General features: G+C 43.2%; 1 protein-coding gene and 1 long non-coding RNA gene across 4 annotated transcripts in view; both read left to right on the top strand.

Annotated features, from left to right (window-relative positions):
* The window catches only part of LOC119295851 (F-box/LRR-repeat protein 4-like), a 33056-nt gene extending 20206 nt beyond the window's left edge, over window positions 1–12850 (top strand). The window contains exons 3-9 of one of the 2 annotated variants that reach the window (XM_037574298.1): window positions 7939–8086; window positions 8177–8345; window positions 8678–8863; window positions 9225–9417; window positions 11052–11128; window positions 11252–11402; window positions 12347–12850. In XM_037574298.1, coding sequence (XP_037430195.1) covers window positions 7939–8086; window positions 8177–8345; window positions 8678–8863; window positions 9225–9417; window positions 11052–11128; window positions 11252–11402; window positions 12347–12643 — 1221 coding nt within the window. In that variant the 3' untranslated portion in view covers window positions 12644–12850. Of the gene's footprint in view, window positions 1–7938; window positions 8346–8677; window positions 8864–9224; window positions 9418–11051; window positions 11129–11251; window positions 11403–12346 lie in introns of both variants that reach the window. The other variant, XM_037574297.1, reaches the window with a different exon arrangement.
* A 1070-nt stretch (window positions 12851–13920) lies between these two features.
* LOC119295850 lies at window positions 13921–17877 on the top strand. Of its 2 annotated transcripts, XR_005144382.1 has the most exons (5): window positions 13921–14619; window positions 15178–15422; window positions 15505–15570; window positions 16992–17124; window positions 17502–17877. It is a non-coding gene; the product is annotated as an uncharacterized LOC119295850 (long non-coding RNA). The 2 variants fall into 2 exon arrangements; XR_005144383.1 differs by lacking the exon at window positions 15505–15570 and having other exon boundaries at window positions 13922–14619.
* The last annotated feature ends 2610 nt before the right edge of the window (window positions 17878–20487 follow it).

Raw genomic sequence — 20487 nt, 5'->3', positions numbered from 1 at the left:
TCGCTCACGTTGTACTTGTCGCGTGGGAGCTCGATCTTGTAAGCGTTGTTGTTGTAGCGTGCTAGCACCTTGAAGGGTCCATCGGCTCGGGTAGAAGTTTGGACTTGCGTTCGTTGGGGAAGCAGTCCTTGCGAAGGTGTAGCCACACAAGATCTCCGATGTTGAATATCATGGGTTGCTTGTTGATGTTGAACTTGGTCGCGAGTCGTTGTACTTGGCGCTCGATGGTGAGCCTTGTATTGTCATGCATCTTCTTGAGGTAGCTTGCTCGTGCACTCGCGTCCGTGTTGGTGCGCTCTTGTAGTGGAAGAGGTAGATTGTCCAATGGGGACAACGGGTTGAAGCCGTAGACGACCTCGAAGGGGGACTTGCCGATTGTGGAGTGTCTTGCACGGTTGTAGGCGTAGTCAGCGATAGGTAGGCATTCCTCCCACTCCTTGATGTTCCTCTTGATCAACACGCGTAGTAGAGTGAAGAGTGTTCGGTTCGTCACCTCCGTTTGGCCGTTGGTTTGAGGATGGTATGCCGAAGAGAACAAAAGCTTGATTCCGAGCTTGGCGCATAGAGTCTTCCAAAAGTAACTCAAGAACTTGACGTCGCGGTCCGTCTTTGGCACTCCGTGGAGGCGCAAGATTTCCCTACAAAAAAGATTTGCAATATGTGAAGCATCGTCTATCTTGTTGCATGGGATAAAATGAACCATCTTAGAGAATCGGTCCACAACAACAAACACGGAATCCTTTCCATTTTGAGTTCTAGGCAAACCAAGTACAAAGTCCATGCTAATGTCTTCCTAAGGTTGATAAGGAATAGGAAGAGGCATGTAAAGACCATGGGATTGAGCTTTTGACTTAGCTTTGCGACATGTAGAGCATCGGTTGGTGAAACGTGAGACGTCGCGGAACATCTTGGGCCAAAAATAGTTTTTGGAGAGCGTAGCGAATGTCTTGTCGCGTCCAAAGTGTCCCATGAGTCCGCCTCCATGAGCCTCTTGCAAAAGGAGCGAACAAAGAGAAGACTCGGGAATGCAAAGTTTGTTAGCTCTCATAAGATAATCATTCTTGATGTAATATCGTTCCCAAGATGTATGCGTCAAACACTTGGCTTAAGGAATTGCAAAAGTAAGATCATGCGCATACAAGTCTTTGATGTGCTCAAAGCCAATGACATTCAATTCTAGTTTAGTGACAAGCATGCATATGCCGGAAAGAGCATCCGCCACAACATTTTCCTTACCTTTGATGTACTTGATGATATAAGGAAAAGACTCAATGAATTCACTCCATTTAGCATGACACTTGTTCAACTTAGTTTGACCCTTTAAGTACTCAAGCATTTCATGATCGGTATGAATGGTAAATTCATGAGGGTGAAGATAATGTTCCCATTCACGCAAAACTCGCACTAAAGCATATAGCTCTTTGTCATAAATGGGGTAATTAAGTTGCGCTCCGGAAAGTTTCTCACTAAAATATGCTATGGGGCGCTTCTCTTGCGTTAACACACCTCCTTTGCCATTACCACTAGCATCACAATGAATCTCGAAAGGTTTGTCAAAGTTGGGTAATTCAAGCACGGGAGCATGAGTAAGCAAATTTTTAAGCTCATTAAATGCGGTATCTTGGGATGGTCCCCAAACAAATGGCGCATTTTTGTTACTCAAGGAATGTAAAGGTGAAGCAATGGTGCCAAAATCCTTCACAAATCTACATAGAAACCGGCTAAACCAAGAAAACTACGCACTTGTTGCAAGTTGGTTGGTTGGGGCCAAGTTTTAATAGCACTGATCTTAGATTCATCTACATGAACACCCTTAGAAGACACAACAAAACCCAAGAAAACAAGCTTATCAACACCGAAAAGGCATTTGTCCGTATTAGCATAAAGTCGCTCTTTCCTAAGGGTTTGCAACACGGTTCTAAGATGGGCGACATGATCTTTGAGAGATTTGCTAAAGACAAGAATATCATCAAAATAGACCACAACAAATACACCAATATAGGGACGAAGAACAAAGTGCATGACTCGCATGAAAGTACCGGGTGCTTTGGATAAACCCTTTGGCATAACTAGCCATTCATATAAGCCAAATTTGGTCTTAAATGCGGTTTTCCATTCATCACCTTCTTGGATGCGTATTTGATAGTAGCCACTCTTAAGATCAATCTTAGGAAAATGGCGGCTCCGCTAAACTCATCAAGCATATCATCTAAGCGTGGAATAGGGTAACGATATCTAACGGTGATAGCATTGATCGGACGGCAATTGGAAACCATGCGATAAGTACCGTCTTTCTTTGGAACAAGAATGACCGGAACGGCACAAGGACTCAAGCTTTCACGTACTTGACCGTTGTCGATGAGTTGTTGTACTTGCCGTTGGATCTCCTTAGTTTCCTTGGGGTTGACGCGGTAGGGAGCCTTGTTAGGTAGAGGTGCTCCGGGGATGAGGTCGATTCGGTGCTCAATGCCTCGTAGTGGAGGTAGACCCGGAGGTAGCTCGTCGGGGAAAACATCTTGGAATTCCTGCAAAAGAGAAGACAACACTAAAGGTAGAGCATGAGAGGTGTTAGCTTTTGGTTCCTTGTCCTTGCACACAAGGACATAGCGCATAACACTTGATGGGTTCTCACACACTTCACTCATCTCACTTTTGGTGGCAAATAGGACTAAATTTTTCTTGTCGCTCATAGTGGAGGCACTCGATTTTGGCTTGTGGCGCTCACTCTCTTTCGGATAGATCACTCTCTCACTCTTTTCTCCACGATGGATGGCTTGCTTGTCGGCGATCACTTGACTTGGAGACATAGGTCGTAGCACGTACTCCTTTCCTTTCATCTTGAAGCTATAGTGATTGGTATGCCCGTTGTGGATGACGCCGCGGTCAAATTGCCATGGTCGACCAAGAAGGAGGTGGCAAACGGACATCGGGACGACATCACACTCCAAAATGTCTTCATATGCTCCGATTTTGAAGGAGACTTTGACCGTATGCTCGACTTGGATAGTGTCGGAATCGCTTAGCCATTGAACCTTGTAAGGGTGCGGGTGCTTCATCTTGACCAATTGGAGCTTGGAGCATAGTTCTTCACTTGCCAAGTTGTGACAGCTCCCTCCATCGATGATGACCTTGACGGGCCTTTCATTGATGTTGGCCTTGGTGTGGAAGATATGGCATCTTTGGTCTTCGTCTTGTTGATGTTGAAGAGTCAAGACTTTGGAGACAACGAGAGCGGGGCTCGGATCCTCATCACAAAAGACTTGATCATCTTCATCTTTGTTCACGCGCCGGTGCATGGCCACTTGCTCAAGGGCTTCCATCTGCTCTTCACTCATGGAGTCATAGGTTCCGTCGTCGTTGAGGATCATGGTGCGCTTGTTGGTACACTCAAAGGACTTGTGGCCTCGTCCGCCGCATGTGAAACACTTGATGGAACTTGTTTTGACGGTCTCATCGGTTGGAGTAGATGATGAAGCGCGCGGCTTGAAGTTGCTTGTAGTAGGAGGACGACTTGAGGTTGTCGAAGTTTTCTTGTAACTCGACTTGTCGCCGTTGCATGTAGTTGGTTTGGTTGAGGTAGGAGTTGTTGGAGTCGTTGAAGCTTGGGTGTTGGAGAAGCCATAGCTCTTCGAAGAGTACTTGGCGTACTTGAAGTCATCTTGCACTTGGCGTTCCGCTTTAGTAGCTTGATGCACGAGCTCAATGAGGTTGGAGTAGGGTTGGAAGTCGGCAATCTTCTTGATGGGATGATTGAGGCCATTCAAGAAACGGGCCATAGTTTGCTCATCATCTTCCGTGACATTGGCTCTTATCATGGCAATCTCCATTTCCTTGTAGTATTCTTCAACGCTCTTTGTTCCTTGCTTGAGGAGTTGGAGTTTCTTGAAGAGCTCGCGGTTGTAGTATGTTGGCACACAACGTGCGCGCATGACATCCTTCATTTGATCCCAAGTGGTGATTGGTGGTTCACCTCGTGCTTCTCGGCGCTCGAGGACTTGTTCCCACCATCTGAGCACATAGTCTTGGAACTCAAGGGATGCCATAGCGATCTTCTTCTGTTCCTCATAGTTGTGCAAACGAAAGATCTTGTCGACCTTCAATGCCCATGAAAGGTACTCTTCGGGATCATTGCTTCCATGGAACTTGGGCATGGTGAACTTTAGTTTGCCGTAGCGTTGCTCTTCATTGTGATTGGGTCGAGGGTGATGATGACACCCTTGACGTGGAGGGTTGTCAACCTCATATTGCTCTTGGCGTGGAGGATTTCCAAAGTCATCATGCTCTTGATGAACTTGAGGTTGTGGAGGAGCTTGTCGAGCTTGTGGAGGAGCTTGAGGAACTTGACGATGCACTCTTGCTTGGTAGTTTCGCTCTTGGATTTCTTCGCGAAGTGCTTCCTCTTGATTGCGCCTATCTCGGTTGCGGTTGGCAATGGCTCGACTTGATTCTTGAAGGGCACGTTGCGCCTCAAGTGCTTGTGCTTCACGTTGTTGTTGTTGAAGGCGTTGAGCCTCGGCGTCTTGTTTGTCTTGATGTTGTCGCGCTCGCTCTTCCTCTTGGAGACATTGACGTAGATGATGTGCTTGCTCGTCGAATTGCTCTTGTGGATGATTGCCGTGTAGGGGATTGCGAGTTGCTTGACGGTCTTGGCGCGTGGCTCGACGTAGAGTGTTCGATGTCGGTGTACTTGAGCCGGAGAGGGTGTCGTCGGAGTGTCGACTCGAACGGCTCCGTCCTGAGTAGGACGAAGTGGTAGAATGGCGGTTCACCAACAAGGCATGAATCTCGTCCATTCTTTCATCGTTCTCTTGTTTGTGAGCGTCGAGCTTGTTGTCGAAGTAGTCTCTTGTTCGTTGCTCGGAGAGTCGCAAGTCGGTGGCGAGATTGTCGATGCGGTCGCTCAGTGCTTGTTGTTTTTGATGTAAAGCTCGTTGTGCACCGAAGAGGTGGCTCTTGGTGACATAGGATGACAAGTCGTCGTCTTGCTCGATGAAGAGTGGGTTGGTAGAAGAACTTGGCCTATCCATCATTCGAAGCAAAATATGTGTGGAGAAAGAGAAGAACTTATACCCAATGTACCTTGACCGATGTTGAAGATGGATCAATGGTCACTCAAATGTGGAACAAGGAAATAGCACAATTGGTACCAATTCTTGTCGGTTTTCACACCTACACAAGTAAAAGCTTATAGTGGAGCTCGGTTAGGATGGTGGCACAAAATTTGATGCAATTGTTAGTGAGCTTCAATAATGTTGGAAAAGATTCACAAATTTGCAAATGCAACAAGCAGACCAATAGCAAGATATGGTACACGGAAACACACACGCAAATAGATAAGTGGGGTCGTGCAACCAAGGAATGAGCCAAAATGTGGAATCCACGAAAATGCTCTTGTTGCACAACACTAGAGAGACGCTAGCACGATTGCACAATAGGCGGAGACGAAACTTGTGCACAACCTACTAGGCAAAAATGCAACGACTTCTATCCCAAGTATGCTATATGTATGGTATTTCGGTGATATGATCCAAGATGATCGAATACGACAATCTTAATGTAGTAATGATACTATGGTTCTTGCTTATAAGCTCTTTGCTTATCTTTCCCTTTTGCTTAAAAGCTTGTTTGGCTCTTTCACTTTTGAGCTCTTTTCTCATGCAAAACTTCATGAACCAAGATAGCAATTGTGTATGCGATGGCAACTTTGTGTCACAAGAGATGATACCAAGATATGCACCACGATGATATGGTATGTATGCTATGTAAAGTATGATCACTAATGTGCACAAGTCACGTTGCCGACAATACTCAAAGGCTAGCCTTGATGGGAAAACAACGCAAAATTGGGCTATGGTGGTTATCAATGCAATGGCAAGGAATGTACCATGAAAGGATACCACGATACCAAGGTGATATAGAGGTTACCGTTCTTGCTTACGGTCGAGGTGTCAAAATTGTGTAGCGGTCGATGTCGATGATGAATATGAGTGGCGGTGTTGTCGTTGTTGAACCGTCCCTAAGTAGCCGAAACATGTTAGGAAACGGAAACCGCAACTCAAAACTCAAACACCAAAACGTGTCAAAATTTGTCGGAGTGCGAAACGGGTGAGCGATGGTGGTTGCGGAAAGCGGTGGTGGCATGCAAGTGCGGATGCGGAAGTGGCGGTGGAACGGTGGGGTAACCGAACTGAAAATATTCAGTTTCGTCAGGGATGGTCGGACGACCGATGGTGGTCGGACGTCTGGTGACGGTCGGACGTCCGGTGCCTGGGCGATTTAGGGCATAGGATGAGCTCGGGATTTCGAGGTGGGGATGGCGAAAAAATGGTCAAATCCGAGAGATTTTGTGGATGGAAATGGTGGAGATGATGGGGGAAAGCTAGATCCACTCGTGGCAAAGCAAATCCATGGATCAAATCCAACAAAACTTCATCACACCAACAAATCACAAAAAAATTTGGGGCTATTTCTGGTAGGGATTTTCAAAATTGGGGAAGAACACAACAAAATCAAGGTAGAAAAAGAGGGCTAGGGGCTCCAAATACGTGATCAACGTGGCTCATGATACCAAAGATGATGTAGGGTAGAACCCTAGATGCCCGATCTTTCACGATTGGAGGTGATCCTACGAAGAACACGAGGGGGAAAACGAGAGAAATCACTCAACCAACAAGGTATGGTTACACATGTGCTAGATCCTCGAAACACAAAGAGAGATGCACGATTCAAAGTCAACAAGGGACGATACAAAGGGTCTTCTCCGTGAGGAGGTCTTGAAGGGTCTTCCCGTAAAGGGGTCTTGAATCCGCTTGGGGGATATTCTCCGAAGAGGCGCTCGACTCCGATGGAGAAGTAACCAAGTGGATGAGCAAAGCTCTATCTCAAATATGAGCTATCACAATGCTGACCCTAGAAAGAGGGCGGCGGAGGTCTATTTATAGTCTTAGTGGACGAAAGGGTAAGTGGCTTCGGCCCAACACGCGGGCGGTCACACGGCGTCGGACGTCTGACGGTCACCGGTCGTTCGAAAGCTTGCGAGGGTCCGGACGTCCGGTGTCGGTCGGGCGTCCGACATTTTGGCTCTGGTCAGGACTTGTCGGTCGTCCGGAGGTCTTCCGATGTTTTGGCTCGGGTGTGGTGGTGCCGGTCGTCCGGTGTCGGTCGGTCGTCCAGGCGCTGGGAGGTGTCGGTCGTCCGGGCGCTGGGAGGTGTCGGTCGTCCGGCGCTGCTCGGACGTCCGGGCGTTGGAGCATGCGCTGGCCGGTCGGAGCCTCCAGGTGTCGGACGTCCGAGAGACGTCGGTCGTCTGATGACTGGGATTTTCGAGCAGTCCTTCTTGTCCATTGAACTTGGTGTCCTCGCCGTCTTGTTCGTCGGGTGTAGCTGATCCGTTGCTTTCCTCCAAATACCTGATCACACATAGTCTCCGCATGAGGTAGTAGCCATGACTCATAGGTATAAAGTGGGAGTTCGGAGAGGAGCGAGTTCACCTTATCTTCGATAGCCTTTGCTCAAGCTCTTGTCATTGGTCCAAGTGGTGTCATGGGAGATGTAGGTACGTCCATGGGGATGATCGTGGGATGCTCCGCATCAGAAAGCCATGTGCAAAGTCGTGAAACAATTGGAATAGTTTAAATTTGAAAAGATTCAAATCATTTGCAAATTGGATTTGAATTGTAGCAATTGTTTAAAATAGTTGCTGGCCTTGAAAAATGTTTCTGAATCTTGGACATTTTTAATATGCCACATATTGCTTAAAGGATTAATGACATTGATGATAAAATGAAATGCAAAACTATCTATTAAATAAAATGAACAAGACAATGCTAGGGTTTGTTGCACTTGGGTTGTTACAAAATACATACAATTCTTTTCTTGAGCAGTCTCAGTAGTCAATTCCTACTTTTGGACAAGATGTGAACGGAAACTTATCTGCAGGCTTGCTATATTGGAGATCCAGGACTAGTTGCTATTGGGGAAGGCTGCAATCTACTTAACAATTTGAGCTTGCGCTTTGTTGAAGGCGCGACAGATGAAGGCTTGATTGGATTAATAAAGAGCTGTGGACAATCACTGCTCTCTCTTGGTATTGCTAATTGTGCTTGGATGACTGATGCATCTTTGCGTGCTGTTGGATCCCACTGTCCTAACCTTGAAATCCTGTCACTGGAATCAGAACTTGTTAAGAATGATGGAGTGATTTCTATTGCTAAAGGATGTCGCTTGTTGAAAAATTTGAAGCTGCAATGTATTGGTGCTGGCGATGAGGCCCTAGAAGCTATTGGTTCATGCTGTTCGTTACTAGAAATTTTATCGCTAAATAACTTTGAAAGATTCACAGACAGGTACTCAGTATATTTTCACTTTAATCTGTTGAGGCACAAACTCCATTTTTGTTTCAATATGTTTTTTTTGTTGTTTATTAAATATCTATTTGGACTTTCTAAGATATTCTGTTATCCTTTATATGATTCTCAATTTGATGAATGCTACATTGTGGGCGTTGCTGAAGTACTTTACTAGGATTTAGGAATTCATATTTGTTGTTTCCCGTTGACTTGGATTTCGTAACTGTAGGTATTGACCCTCTGTTACTTCTTGTTGTTGCCAACTTTTGTTTTTTCTGTTAGTTTTGTAGGTCTCCTGATGGTTTGCTGACTTCCTTTTGGATTTGCAGGAGCCTTTCTTCCATCGCGAAAGGGTGCAAGAATCTTACAGATCTTGTTCTCAATGATTGCCTGTTACTAACTGATAGAAGCCTTGAATTCGTAGCACGCAGCTGCAAAAGAATAGCACGTCTTAAGATCAATGGTTGTCAGAATATGGAAACTGCTGCACTGGAGCACATTGGACGATGGTGCCCGTATGTTTTTGTTGAGAACTCGATTTGTTAAAAGTTCCCTTTCTTCAATTGATGTTTTATGTAGATTTGATTATCCAATATTAATTAAGTGGGATGTAGTTCAAGTAAGGGAATTAGTATGGTATGAAGAATTATTGTTAAAAGGAATATGTTAGAAAACTGCGTCTGTGAAATAACTGCAAGTTGGTTTGCTATTATGACATTTACAACAAAAGCATGGGCTATCCTAGTTTGCAACTTTGCGAAAAGTAATTATTTCACATTACTATGTTAGTGTTATTAAGTTACCTGCACTTTTTAGCTATATATTCTTCTTCTTTTGTGTGTTAATGGTACATGCTTTCTCATCTTATGCAAGCAGGGGCCTTTTGGAACTCTCTCTAATTTACTGCCCAAGGATCCGGGATACTGCATTTCTGGAGCTTGGTAAAGGCTGCACCCTCCTCCAGTCTCTTTATTTAGTTGACTGTTCAAGAATAGGTGATGATGCTATGTGCTACATAGCTCAAGGTTGTAAGTACTTGAAAGAAATTTCCATTCGACGTGGTTATGAGGTAATTTCCAAGTCTGCATCAATTTAAGCCTAGCATGTACGGAGATAGATGGGACCTTTTTGCGTATGTGCAATTTATGGTCTAATTCTGTTTGGGAAAATTTTGTTTTTGCCACTCTAGATTTTGCCAATTTTTCCTTATGCCACTCTAGATTTTGACATTTCACTTTTGCCACTCTTAGCTTTTGACATTTCACTTTTGCCACTCTTAGCTTTTGACAATTATCCAATTGACAATTTTGCTTTTGCCACAGAATGTCAATTGGATAATAGTCAAAAGCTAAGAGTGGCAAAAGTGAAATGCCAAAATCTAGAGTAGCATAAGGAAAATTGGCAAAAAACTAGTGACAAAAACAAAATTTTCCCATTCTGTTTGGCACAGTTTTCGGAATGTCATGTGGTGGGCCTTGGAGAAACACAAAGTCCCAGCAAAGTACATTACCCTCATCAAGGACACGTACGATAATGTTGTGACAAGTGTTCGAACAAGTGATGTCGACACTGATGACTTCCCGATTAAGATAGGACTGCATCAGGGGTCAGCTTTGAGCCCGTATCTTTTTGCATTGGTGATGGATGAGGTCACAAGGGATATGCAAGGAGATATCCATGGTGTATGCTCTTTGCGGATGATGTGGTGCTAGTTGACGATAGTCGGACGGGGGTAAATAGGAAGTTGGAGTTATGGAGACAAACCTTGGAATCGAAAGGGTTTAGGCTTAGTAGAACTAAAACTGAGTACATGATGTGCGGTTTCAGTACTACAGGTGTGAGGAGAAGGAGGTTAGCCTTGATGGCCAGGTGGTACCTCAGAAGGACACCTTTCGGTATTTGGGGTCAATGCTGCTGGAGGATGGGGGTATTGATGAAGATGTGAACCATCGAATCAAAGCCGGATGGATGAAGTGGCGCCAAGTTTCTGGCATTCTCTGTGACAAGAGAGTGCCACAAAAGCTAAAAGGCAAGTTCTACAGGACGGCGGTTCGACCCGCAATGTTGTATGGCGCTGAGTGTTGGCCGACTAAAAGGCGACATGTTCAACAGTTAGGTGTGGCGGAGATGCGTATGTTGAGATGGATGTGTGGCCACACGAGGAAGGATCGAGTCCGGAATGATGATATACGAGATAGAGTTGGGGTAGCACCAATTGAAGAGAAGCTTGTCCAACATCGTCTGAGATGGTTTGGGCATATTCAGCGCAGGCCTCCAGAAGCTCCAGTGCATAGTGGACGGCTAAAGCGTGCGGAGAATGTCAAGAGAGGACGGGGTAGACCGAATTTGACATGGGAGGAGTCCGTTAAGAGAGACCTGAAGGATTGGAGTATCACCAAAGAGCTAGCTATGGACAGGGGTGCGTGGAAGCTTGCTATCCATGTGCCAGAGCCATGAGCTGGTTGCGAGATCTTATGGGTTTCACCTCCTACCCCAACTTGTTTGGGACTAAAGGCTTTGTTGTTGTTGTCTGTTTGGCACGTTTTCTGCTTTATGCCTTCTAATGCAATTGGTTGCTTCTGAAATACATTTCTGGAGTATGAAACAGGGTGTGTTTAGATGGAACATCATGATATTGTTACATGTGCATTTGAAGTCCAGAATCCTGATTTGTTTGGTTGATTGAATTCTTTTGGTGTGAAGGTAGGAGACAAAGCATTGATATCAATTGCTGAGAATTGTAAATCACTTAAGGAGTTAACGCTCCAGTTTTGTGAGAGGTAACCATTCATTTATTCTGTTTTTTTATTTATCTTGCCCATGTATATCATTTACTGAAGTACTTCTCCATGATGATATGTTGACACCTCAGTTTGTGAATTTTGTTTTAACTTTCTTTTCAGGGTATCTGATACAGGGCTGGCTGCAATTGCTGAAGGTTGCTCTCTTCAAAAGTTAAACTTGTGCGGGTGCCAATTAATCACTGATAATGGACTGGCTGCCATTGCGAGAGGATGTGGTGATCTTGTCTTTCTGGACATAAGTGTTCTCCCGGTACATACTTTGACACTGAATTTACTGTACTATCAATCATCCAAAAATTGAGTATGAGAATGGCCTTTAGTTCACTTCTTCAAACATCAAACTAGGTTTGGGAAACAGTCGAAAACTGGCTGGTAAGACCATTTAGCTTGATTTCACAAGGAGAAAATGTGCTCCTCGTGATTTGATCGGACCCATGGTCTTTCGTGGTGTGGGAAACCTGTTAATAAAGTGCCCTAACACAAGTCATTAGGAGTCTGAATTAAAATTATGTCCATTTTTACCTGAAGAAAGCAGAATGGCAGTATGATGCTAGACCTTGACTGGATACAACCCAGAATTCAGTCTTACATCCAGGTTCTGTTATATAGGAAACTTCAAGAGTACCTTGTCTTCATAATTGTTGGGTTTAGATTTACAAGTTAAATATACTCCCTCCGATTCGAATTAATTGACGCAGCCTCTATACAATGTAAATTTTAAAAACAGTGAAACATAAAAAAGCATATGTAAACAAACAAACAAACAAAAGTTTTTGTAGCTCAGGAAAATATGACAGAATTTGAGATATTAATATGAGCTGTTCAAATATGAAGTATGTTGGTCATCAAAAGGAAAATGAAGTATGTCATGATATGAACTCTTCTGCATCACCCAACATAGAAATGTTGCCTTGCATGCAAGGGATCAACAACGCCTCAGTAAGTCTGGTTGCCCTCAACGTGAGGGAACAGCAGCGTCTTGTGTAAGTGTAGGTATTCAAAATTTTAAGCCACTGAACTGGAACCGGCACTGTGAAGGAATCCAGCGCTAATCTTGATAGATTGTGTTTATTTTTGAAGAAGTGGAAAGGTCCATGTTACAGTTATTTTGTACCCAGTCCTCCATCTTTAGTAAAAGCTTGCACTATTTTCGTATTGTATTATCTTTGTTGATGATTTGGTTGCAAACTGCAGATGACAGGGGACATGGGGCTGGCAGAGATTGGCCAAGGCTGCCCCCAGATTAAAGACATTGCACTCTCGCACTGCCCAGGGGTCACCGATGTTGGTCTGGGACACCTGGTCAGGGGGTGCTTACAGCTGCAGTCATGCCAGCTGGTGTACTGCAAGCGAGTGACCAGCACCGGAGTGGCGACCGTCGTCTCGAGCTGCTCTAGGTTGAAGAAGCTCCTCGTTGAGGAGGCAAAGGTCAGTGAGAGGACACGTCGGAGGGCAGGACCCATCTTATCATTCCTCTGCTCTGGGCTTTAGCTTTAGCTTCAAAAGAGAGGGAGAGAGAGAAAAATGTTGTTGTATAAAACTCCTTTGTTGTTTTACAAAGCGGCTGCAGTTTAAACCTTACAGTACCTTGAGCAAAACAAACAAAGAAAGAAAGAAATTGTTGTATGAAACTCAAAATTGTTGAACCATCAACTGTATGAATACAGAGTGATGATGTTCAGCAGGTGCCGCCGTGAACCGTGCTTCAGCTTCCGCATACCACCAAACATAGCATTGATGAATTGTTTTACTTGTGTATACTCCCCCCGCCCCTATATATATATATATATATATATATATATATATATATATATATATATATATATGAAAAAATGCATCCTACTACCGGGTGTAGCTACATCAATTTCTCATATACCACCATGTAGTAGTATATATTCTATTTTATTATTTTTAGTAGTTCATATACTACATCTAATATACTTCAAAGTGAGTTATATGAAAAAATTGCAAATGAGCTCATGGTTTTATTGTATTTGTAAAATACGTACATATTTGTACGCGAAATAGAGTATGCACAAAATATGATACATAATATCAAAAAAGTAGTATATATATTACCTAAACATTCTTATATACTACATACTATGCGTACAATACTCTCCAAGATGGTAGATACTACCTAGAACGTATCAAACAAAAGTGGGAGTAACTACACCCGGTAGTAGGAAAAATTTGTCATAATATTCTGTTACCCCGGACCTATATAGACCAGCGATCCGCAAATTCCTCGACCCAGAAAACCAACTAAACCAAGTACTACCTCCGTTTCGGTGAATAAGTTATTCACGTAGTTCTAGGTTGATAATTTAACCATCTAAATATGCATTATATGTGACAAAAAATTTATATTCAGAAACTACAATCTTGTAGAAATCTAGTGATATATTTTTCATGACATATAACACATATTTAATTCCTCAAATCGATGACCTAGAATTACGCGAATGACTTATTTACCTAGATAAAAACGATCAACAGACAAAGTCCCACCCGGCCACCCCAACCTCGTCTCCTCCCTCTTATCCGCACATCCCACAGTGCCTCGTCGCCCCACGGCCACCCGCTCCCCGTCGGCGCCCGGCCACCCTGCGCCCCGCTGCCTCCTGGCCACCCCGCGCCTTACCGTCGCCCGGCCACCCCGCCCCCCTGCCGGCGCCCGACCTCCCTGCGCCCCGCCGCCTCCCGGCCACTCCGCGCCTCGTCGCCGCCCGACCACCCCGCGCCTCGCCGCCGCCCGGCCACCCCGCGCCCGTCGCCGCCCGGCCACCCGGCGCCTCGCCGCTTCCCCATCACAAGGGCCTCAGCCCCGGCGCCCCCCCAGCCCCGGCGACCCCAGCCCTGGCGCGCCTCCGCCCCGGAGACTTCCATCTCCGGCCTCCTCCCTCCGTCGCCGCCGCGCCTCAGGCCACTCCCTCTGCCACCGACCTAGATCCCTCCGAGCACCGCGCGCCATCTCCTGCGATTCCCATCACCGCCGGTTTCTAGCGCGGCTCACCGCCTCCCAGCGACGATGAGGAAGATGACAGGGGAGCTGCCCGTCTTCACGCATGGCGCCCCTGGTCCTTGGATCCCCCCTCCCCGCTCCCCTCCGGCGACCCTACTCGCTCGCCTGGCGCTCGCTCCGGTGACCAGCCGCGCGTCACACGATAGATCTCGAAGCTCCTTTACATTCAGCGCCGCCGCCACACAACCTCATCTCCGTTTTCTCTTCATTACGACCTGTAGCCTGTAGGAGTTTCTTCAGCTGCGGTTCAACAAGAAAACCAGCGGCAGTCCATGCACCCGTTCTATCTCTTTCCTCTCTAATGCTCTTTATCTTACTAATTTGTTTTCTATTGGAACTGCAGCCCGAGGGAGGTTGGACGGACAACATATTGGTGATGTTAACATCAGTCTGTTTATATTGAACTGATGATCGTGTATTACTACTGAAGTCAAGCAATGAGGTCTAGTTTGTTGAAATTACATATTTGGCTCAGTTATAGTTTATTCCATTGCTTTTCTTTTTGCATGCATTACTACTGAACTGAACTGAAGCACTTCTGTTTGAAAAAATACAAGGAGACTTCTACAGCCTACTAGCGTGTTCTAGCTTGCCGCTGATGTGTATTCATGCCGCTAAAGCTTGCTTGCCTAGCTGCTAGCCTGATTCTTGTTCTGTTATGGATGCCATGGTTATTTGAAATTTAATTGCAGCTACTATTACAGTGTGTGTGTGTACATGACTGAAGCTATGTGTGTGCCATGGTTACCTGAACTTCAATTCTAGCTACTATTCAAATATAATACTAGCACGTACAAGACTGGACTCGTACTACTGCGTACTAGTGTGCCATTTTGCTTATTCTTTCCTTGAACTTTGCATGCTCTCTATTCTTTCAGAGATATGTTCAAAGCTAGTTCCTCGGAGGTGTATTCTTTCATAGATATGTTAGAGCTAGTTCTTTATTCTTTCAGAGATATGTTGTTTTCATACTTTCAGGTCACATTGTAGTTTTTTTCAGTTCAATGGATTCCAAAAAGGAAAAAACTGTGGATGGGTGATGAATCAACTTCCTGTACAGTTGTGCCATGAGCAGTGGATGACCCCGACCACCGGCACCACTGCTTCCCGACCTCCTGCTTGCATCGCGGAGAGCCCTGGCCGTTCACAGCCACCACTCGAGGCCATTCAACGCCACACCCCAGGCCGTTCATTGCCAGCAGCACCCTGGATCCCACCCCTCACCCTACGAGTTTCAGTTATCGAGTGAGTTTGAGTCCAACTTGAGCTCCGTGAGATGATCATATAATTAACTTCAGAATTACTACATGGCCCATGTATTTTACAGCAAGTCCATGTAGTACTACATGCGAAGTACAAAAATTACTGCTAGTGAGAGTTCATTTAAATCCTGGTTAGTTCATCTCCTCAAAACATATTTACTTCCGCTCTGCTCTGATCTTTCTCCTGAATTGTTGATGCTGCATCCTCTCTCTCATGATGTGATGTTGTTGCTCTCTCGTAGCTAAAACATTGTCCCAGAAACATCCTATAGCTGACCACAATCTGTAATTCTGAAACTACATGTTGTCCTGGTCCTTGAGCATCTTGAAGGCTGACAAAAAAAGTGCACTACCATTATGATCTTACTTTGAAAATTATAACATGGATGATGGATGCAGTAGCAAACTAGATGAAAGTAACGGAGGACACCAAGTGTACAGCAACCGAAACTAAACCTCGTTTTATTGTTACTTAAATGCATTTGTTCTCTGAACTTAAACGCAAACATATTCTTGCATTGCGTGTAGGTAGCTGTCGAGGATGTCACCCCACTCCTCTGGCTTCACCCCTTGTCAACATACCAAGCTACTTCATTTTTTGTATCAAATTCTAGAACTTCTACATATCTATACTGCTGCTGCTCCGCACTCGTATTTGCTATTTCTTCTTATGTGTGCACTAAACTTCTAATACTGTTCGCGATCAAGCTTCTAGTTTTTGCTCTATTATGTGCTTCACTTCTACAAAAAAAGGTTGGGTTATATAAACAGGATAAAGACATTTGCTTGCTTTCCAGAAATGAAATGGTTGGACATGTATCGATGATGTAAATAAAGCTCTTGTCTTGTATTTTTTGAAAATAAAATCACACAAGTACATGGTGAAATTTGGTACCAGTTCGAAGAAAAAAGAAACAAAGTTCAAAAAGAAAAATTATGAGTTCACCTTCCATAAAGTTTGTAAGTACAGAGATATCACCTTGATGTAGTATGTAACTATGTATTGCAAATACATCAGTTCACCTTGAATAAAATACCGAAGTGCACCGTGAAGATTTCCATCAGTTCGCTTATAAAAAAACAGAACGTATTTGGAAAGTATTTGAATAAAATATTTTGTATGTGTTAAAACCAAGTTTGGTTTTCTACTATATGTCAGATTATTACAAAATACAATAAAAGATTATGCTCATGTGGCTGTAAGCTCTAACCATATGGCAAAAAAGAGAAAAATGAGTATGAAGTGTTGTTGTTTCTGTATTGTTAAGTTCAGTATGTATTCCATTTTCAGTACATAAACAAACACATAGGATCTTTATAAGAGCAAAAACTACAAAATGGAAATCTGTAAGTTCAACTACATATATTACAACAATTGAAAATACAAAAAATTACATCAGTTCAATGACAAAAAAACATGAGTTCGAAAAGTTTTTGACTCTTGAACTGATAGCTGAAAGATACGATATGTGTACTGTTGATAATCTCAAACATGTGTTGCTCAACTTCAGAAAACATGTAAAATTGTTGTGCTGCTTTGCAATGTCTCCAGCAGTCCTACTTCTCCATGACGACAAGGACGACGTTGCCATGCGTGCACGCTCCAACCTGTCCCCTGTCGCAGCCCCACGCACTCCAACCCGAGGACCACCATGATGGAGGTCGCCTCACAGCCTAGCGATGAGGTAACTCATCTTCCTTGTGCGTCCTTCGCCCATTGTGCGCCCTGCTGCCCTCGACCTCCTTCCTCACAGCCATGCTACCCCAAATTTTGTTTTGATTTTCAGTTCAACTTGTGTGTTTTTTTCAGTGCATTATGCTTTAAATGTGCAGAGTCCTGAGGCAAAATGATACATTTTAGTTTGCTTTGCCCCAAGGGCATTGCTGAAACTTCACTTCTGTCTAAACCTTTAACCATCTATTTAAAAACCAGATGCTACTTTACTTTGCATGGATCTTGAATCACATTTCACTAAAAATGTAATAGTGAAATTACACTAAATAATTATATTGTATTTTTTTAGCATTCTTGCAACCCTATTAACACCATCTTTTTGTGCAGTGTTTGTTGGTTTCTCTTTCATTAATGGACATCTTGGGCTTGCTGGGTGCAGAATCAAAAAGCCCAATCATCATCAGGGATGAAAAAAAGGAGAGAAGCACGGGAAGAGGTACTAGTAGAAGAGGTAGAAGTAATGTGGAAAATGAGATAAATGTGAGAATAGCAAGTAGTAAAGCATGAGAGGGATTCAGATTTTGTTTTCACATTCTTGCTGTACACGTACCTTTGGTCTGTAGATGCACCGTAATGGATCTAGGAAGTATGAATGGTTAATACCTCAATGGTGCACTATGCATCTTTGGCCGGTTTTTATGCATTTTTAAATGGTTGCGGAGCAATTTAATGGTGCGCTATGCACTGAAGTATACATTGTTTATATGTTCTCGTACATCGGCTCATCAAGGTTGTACCATACTGAAATCTGGAGCAGTCTGGCAAAAAGTATTTACATCCGTTCAAACTCGAGGATATGGCAAAAAATATTTACATCCGTTCAAACTCGAGGATACGACAAGTTCAGAGAAAACAAAAGTTTGCAGTTGAGAAATAGGGGATGATCATTGATATGTCTTAAAAAAATAATTGAGCTTATATACAAAAAGTATTTACATCCGTTCAAACTTAGGGATACCACAAGTTCACAGAAAACAAAAGTTGTAAGCAAATCATTAACAAAAAAGTAGAGTAAAGTTCAGACTGTGAAAATACATCATTAAAAACAAACACAACGCTCAGTTCAAAAACTCAGTTTTCGGGAGGTGATAAAGCTCAAACAAAATTAAACCTCATGGAAATTCAAATGGTAAAAGTTCAAATCGTAGAATGAGAGAAGTCCAACACATCGTTGCAAACAATATTTTCTTTTTTGAAAAAATTGTCATTCAACTATATAAATCATGCAAGTTTAGGTACGATGATATCGTAGATTGTTGAAAAGTTACGAGGAATATCATACAGGAAAAAACAGAGTAAAGTCCAGTCTATGAAAACCCGCTCAGTACAAACCCAAAATGGAGACCCGCTCAGTACAAACCCAAAATGGAGATCAGTTTGAGTCCTCCATTTTCAGAAGAATTCAAAATTAATCTATGAAATATAGCTCAGTATGAATGCACACATAGATCAGTACGAGTACTTTGTTTTTCCGGAGAGAAAAATAGCACGATGGATCTTACCGTATTCAAAATTACTTTTAAACGGTTGCGAAGTAGAGAAAACGTTCAACATGACTAAGTTTCGCATTTTCGATAGCTATCCAACGGTATATTATTTGCCTCATTTCGACAAACTTTTTTAAAAAACCGCGTTTAAAATCAAATTTGCCCGTATTCAAATTTGCCGGCCGAATCTAGCCTCGCCCCCGAGCTTCGTCTTCTTCCTCGCCGAGACACGCGACAACCACCCCAGTTCGGGCGAAGTAAGTACCTCAGTATGAGTTAAAAACCGGTGGACCGTTCGGAATAAAAAAAAATGACAGAAATTCAAATTGTAAAAATTCAAGCAAAAAAAACCCCATGAAAATCATGCTTAGTAAGTACCTCAGTATAAGTCGTAAAATGAGAGAAGTTCAGAACATCGTTGTCAAAAAAAATGTTGAGTTCAAAAAAGAGAAACAAAACAAAACATTTTCTTTTGGAATAAAATATCATTCAGTTCGATGATACAAAACATGCAAGTACAGGGGCGACCATACAGTAAATCGTTGAAAATTTACGAGCAAAAATATTACCCAAAAACAGAGCAAAAGCTAGTTAGTGAAAACATGCTTAGTACAAACCCATGCAAACATCAGTACAAGTACTCTTTTTTCAGAATAATTTAAAATTACTCTACAAAAAATAGCTCAGTACAAACACACATATATATCAGCACGACTACTGTGTTTTTCAGACGGGAAAACAGCAGAATCCGTCTTGCCATATTCCAAATTACTCTTAAACCGTTGCGTGGTAGAGAAAACGTCCAACATGACTAAATTTCGCATTTTCGATAGCTATCCAACGGTATATTATTTGCCCCATTTCGATAAACTTAAAAAAAACCGTGTTCAAAACCAATTTTAACCGTATTTGAATTCGTATTTAAACTGTAAGGAATTGGAAAAAACTTTCTATACACAAAAGTTGCGCATTTTCCATAGCTTTCCAATGCCGTATCATTTGCGTCAATCCGACAAATCGTTTGCAAAAAATAGTGAAAAAACATTTCACCTAGAATTTTACTGTTTTTCAAATTACTTTTAAATCATATATAATTTGAAAAAATAGTATATATATGGAAGATGCGTATTTTCACAAGCTTTCCAACGCCATCTCATTTGCTTAATTCCGACAAACCGTTTGAAAATTAAGTCAAAAATACGATTCACGTTTTCGGCTTTGAAAAAACAGTTTTTTCAAAACCGCTCTTAAATCATAATTTTTTTTTGCAAAAACAAATTATAAGATTGTAATGTGGATGTCAAGAGCTTTCCAACGATATATTATACGCCCCATTTCGACAAAAAAATTGCAAAAAACTTGAACTAAAAAAGACGATTTTTAACAGCAACAGAAAGCATTAGTTCAACCGCACGAATTTCATTAGTTCAACCGCTTGAATTCATCAGTTCAAGTAGGGTAACAAAATAATATTCTGTTACGCGTAACTGAATAGCCCAGATGTATATTATATATATATATGGTGGGTCTATTCTTATAACACCTCCGCGTTATTCTGCTAACACTTTAGCACTGCAGTACAGACCGAAACCAAACTGCAGAGAAGGATTAAAAAACCCACACCCACCCCAACCCACCTTCTCCCCCCCTGACTTCTACCCAACCCACCCCGCATGACCCAATCCCTCCCCCCGGCACCAACCTCCCTCCTCCTACCTCCGGCGGTTCTGCCCCACCACGCCTCCCTACGCGCCACCGCCGCCACCTGGTCGCCGGAGCTAATGTCGCGCACCACCACGCCCAGGCACCCAAATCCGCCCCCTGCC

The sequence above is a fragment of the Triticum dicoccoides genome, chromosome 4B (assembly GCF_002162155.2).
Source record: "Triticum dicoccoides isolate Atlit2015 ecotype Zavitan chromosome 4B, WEW_v2.0, whole genome shotgun sequence".
Lineage (NCBI taxonomy): Eukaryota > Viridiplantae > Streptophyta > Magnoliopsida > Poales > Poaceae > Triticum > Triticum dicoccoides.
Note: the sequence above shows the minus strand (reverse complement) of the source record. Positions and strands in the feature narration are given on the sequence as shown.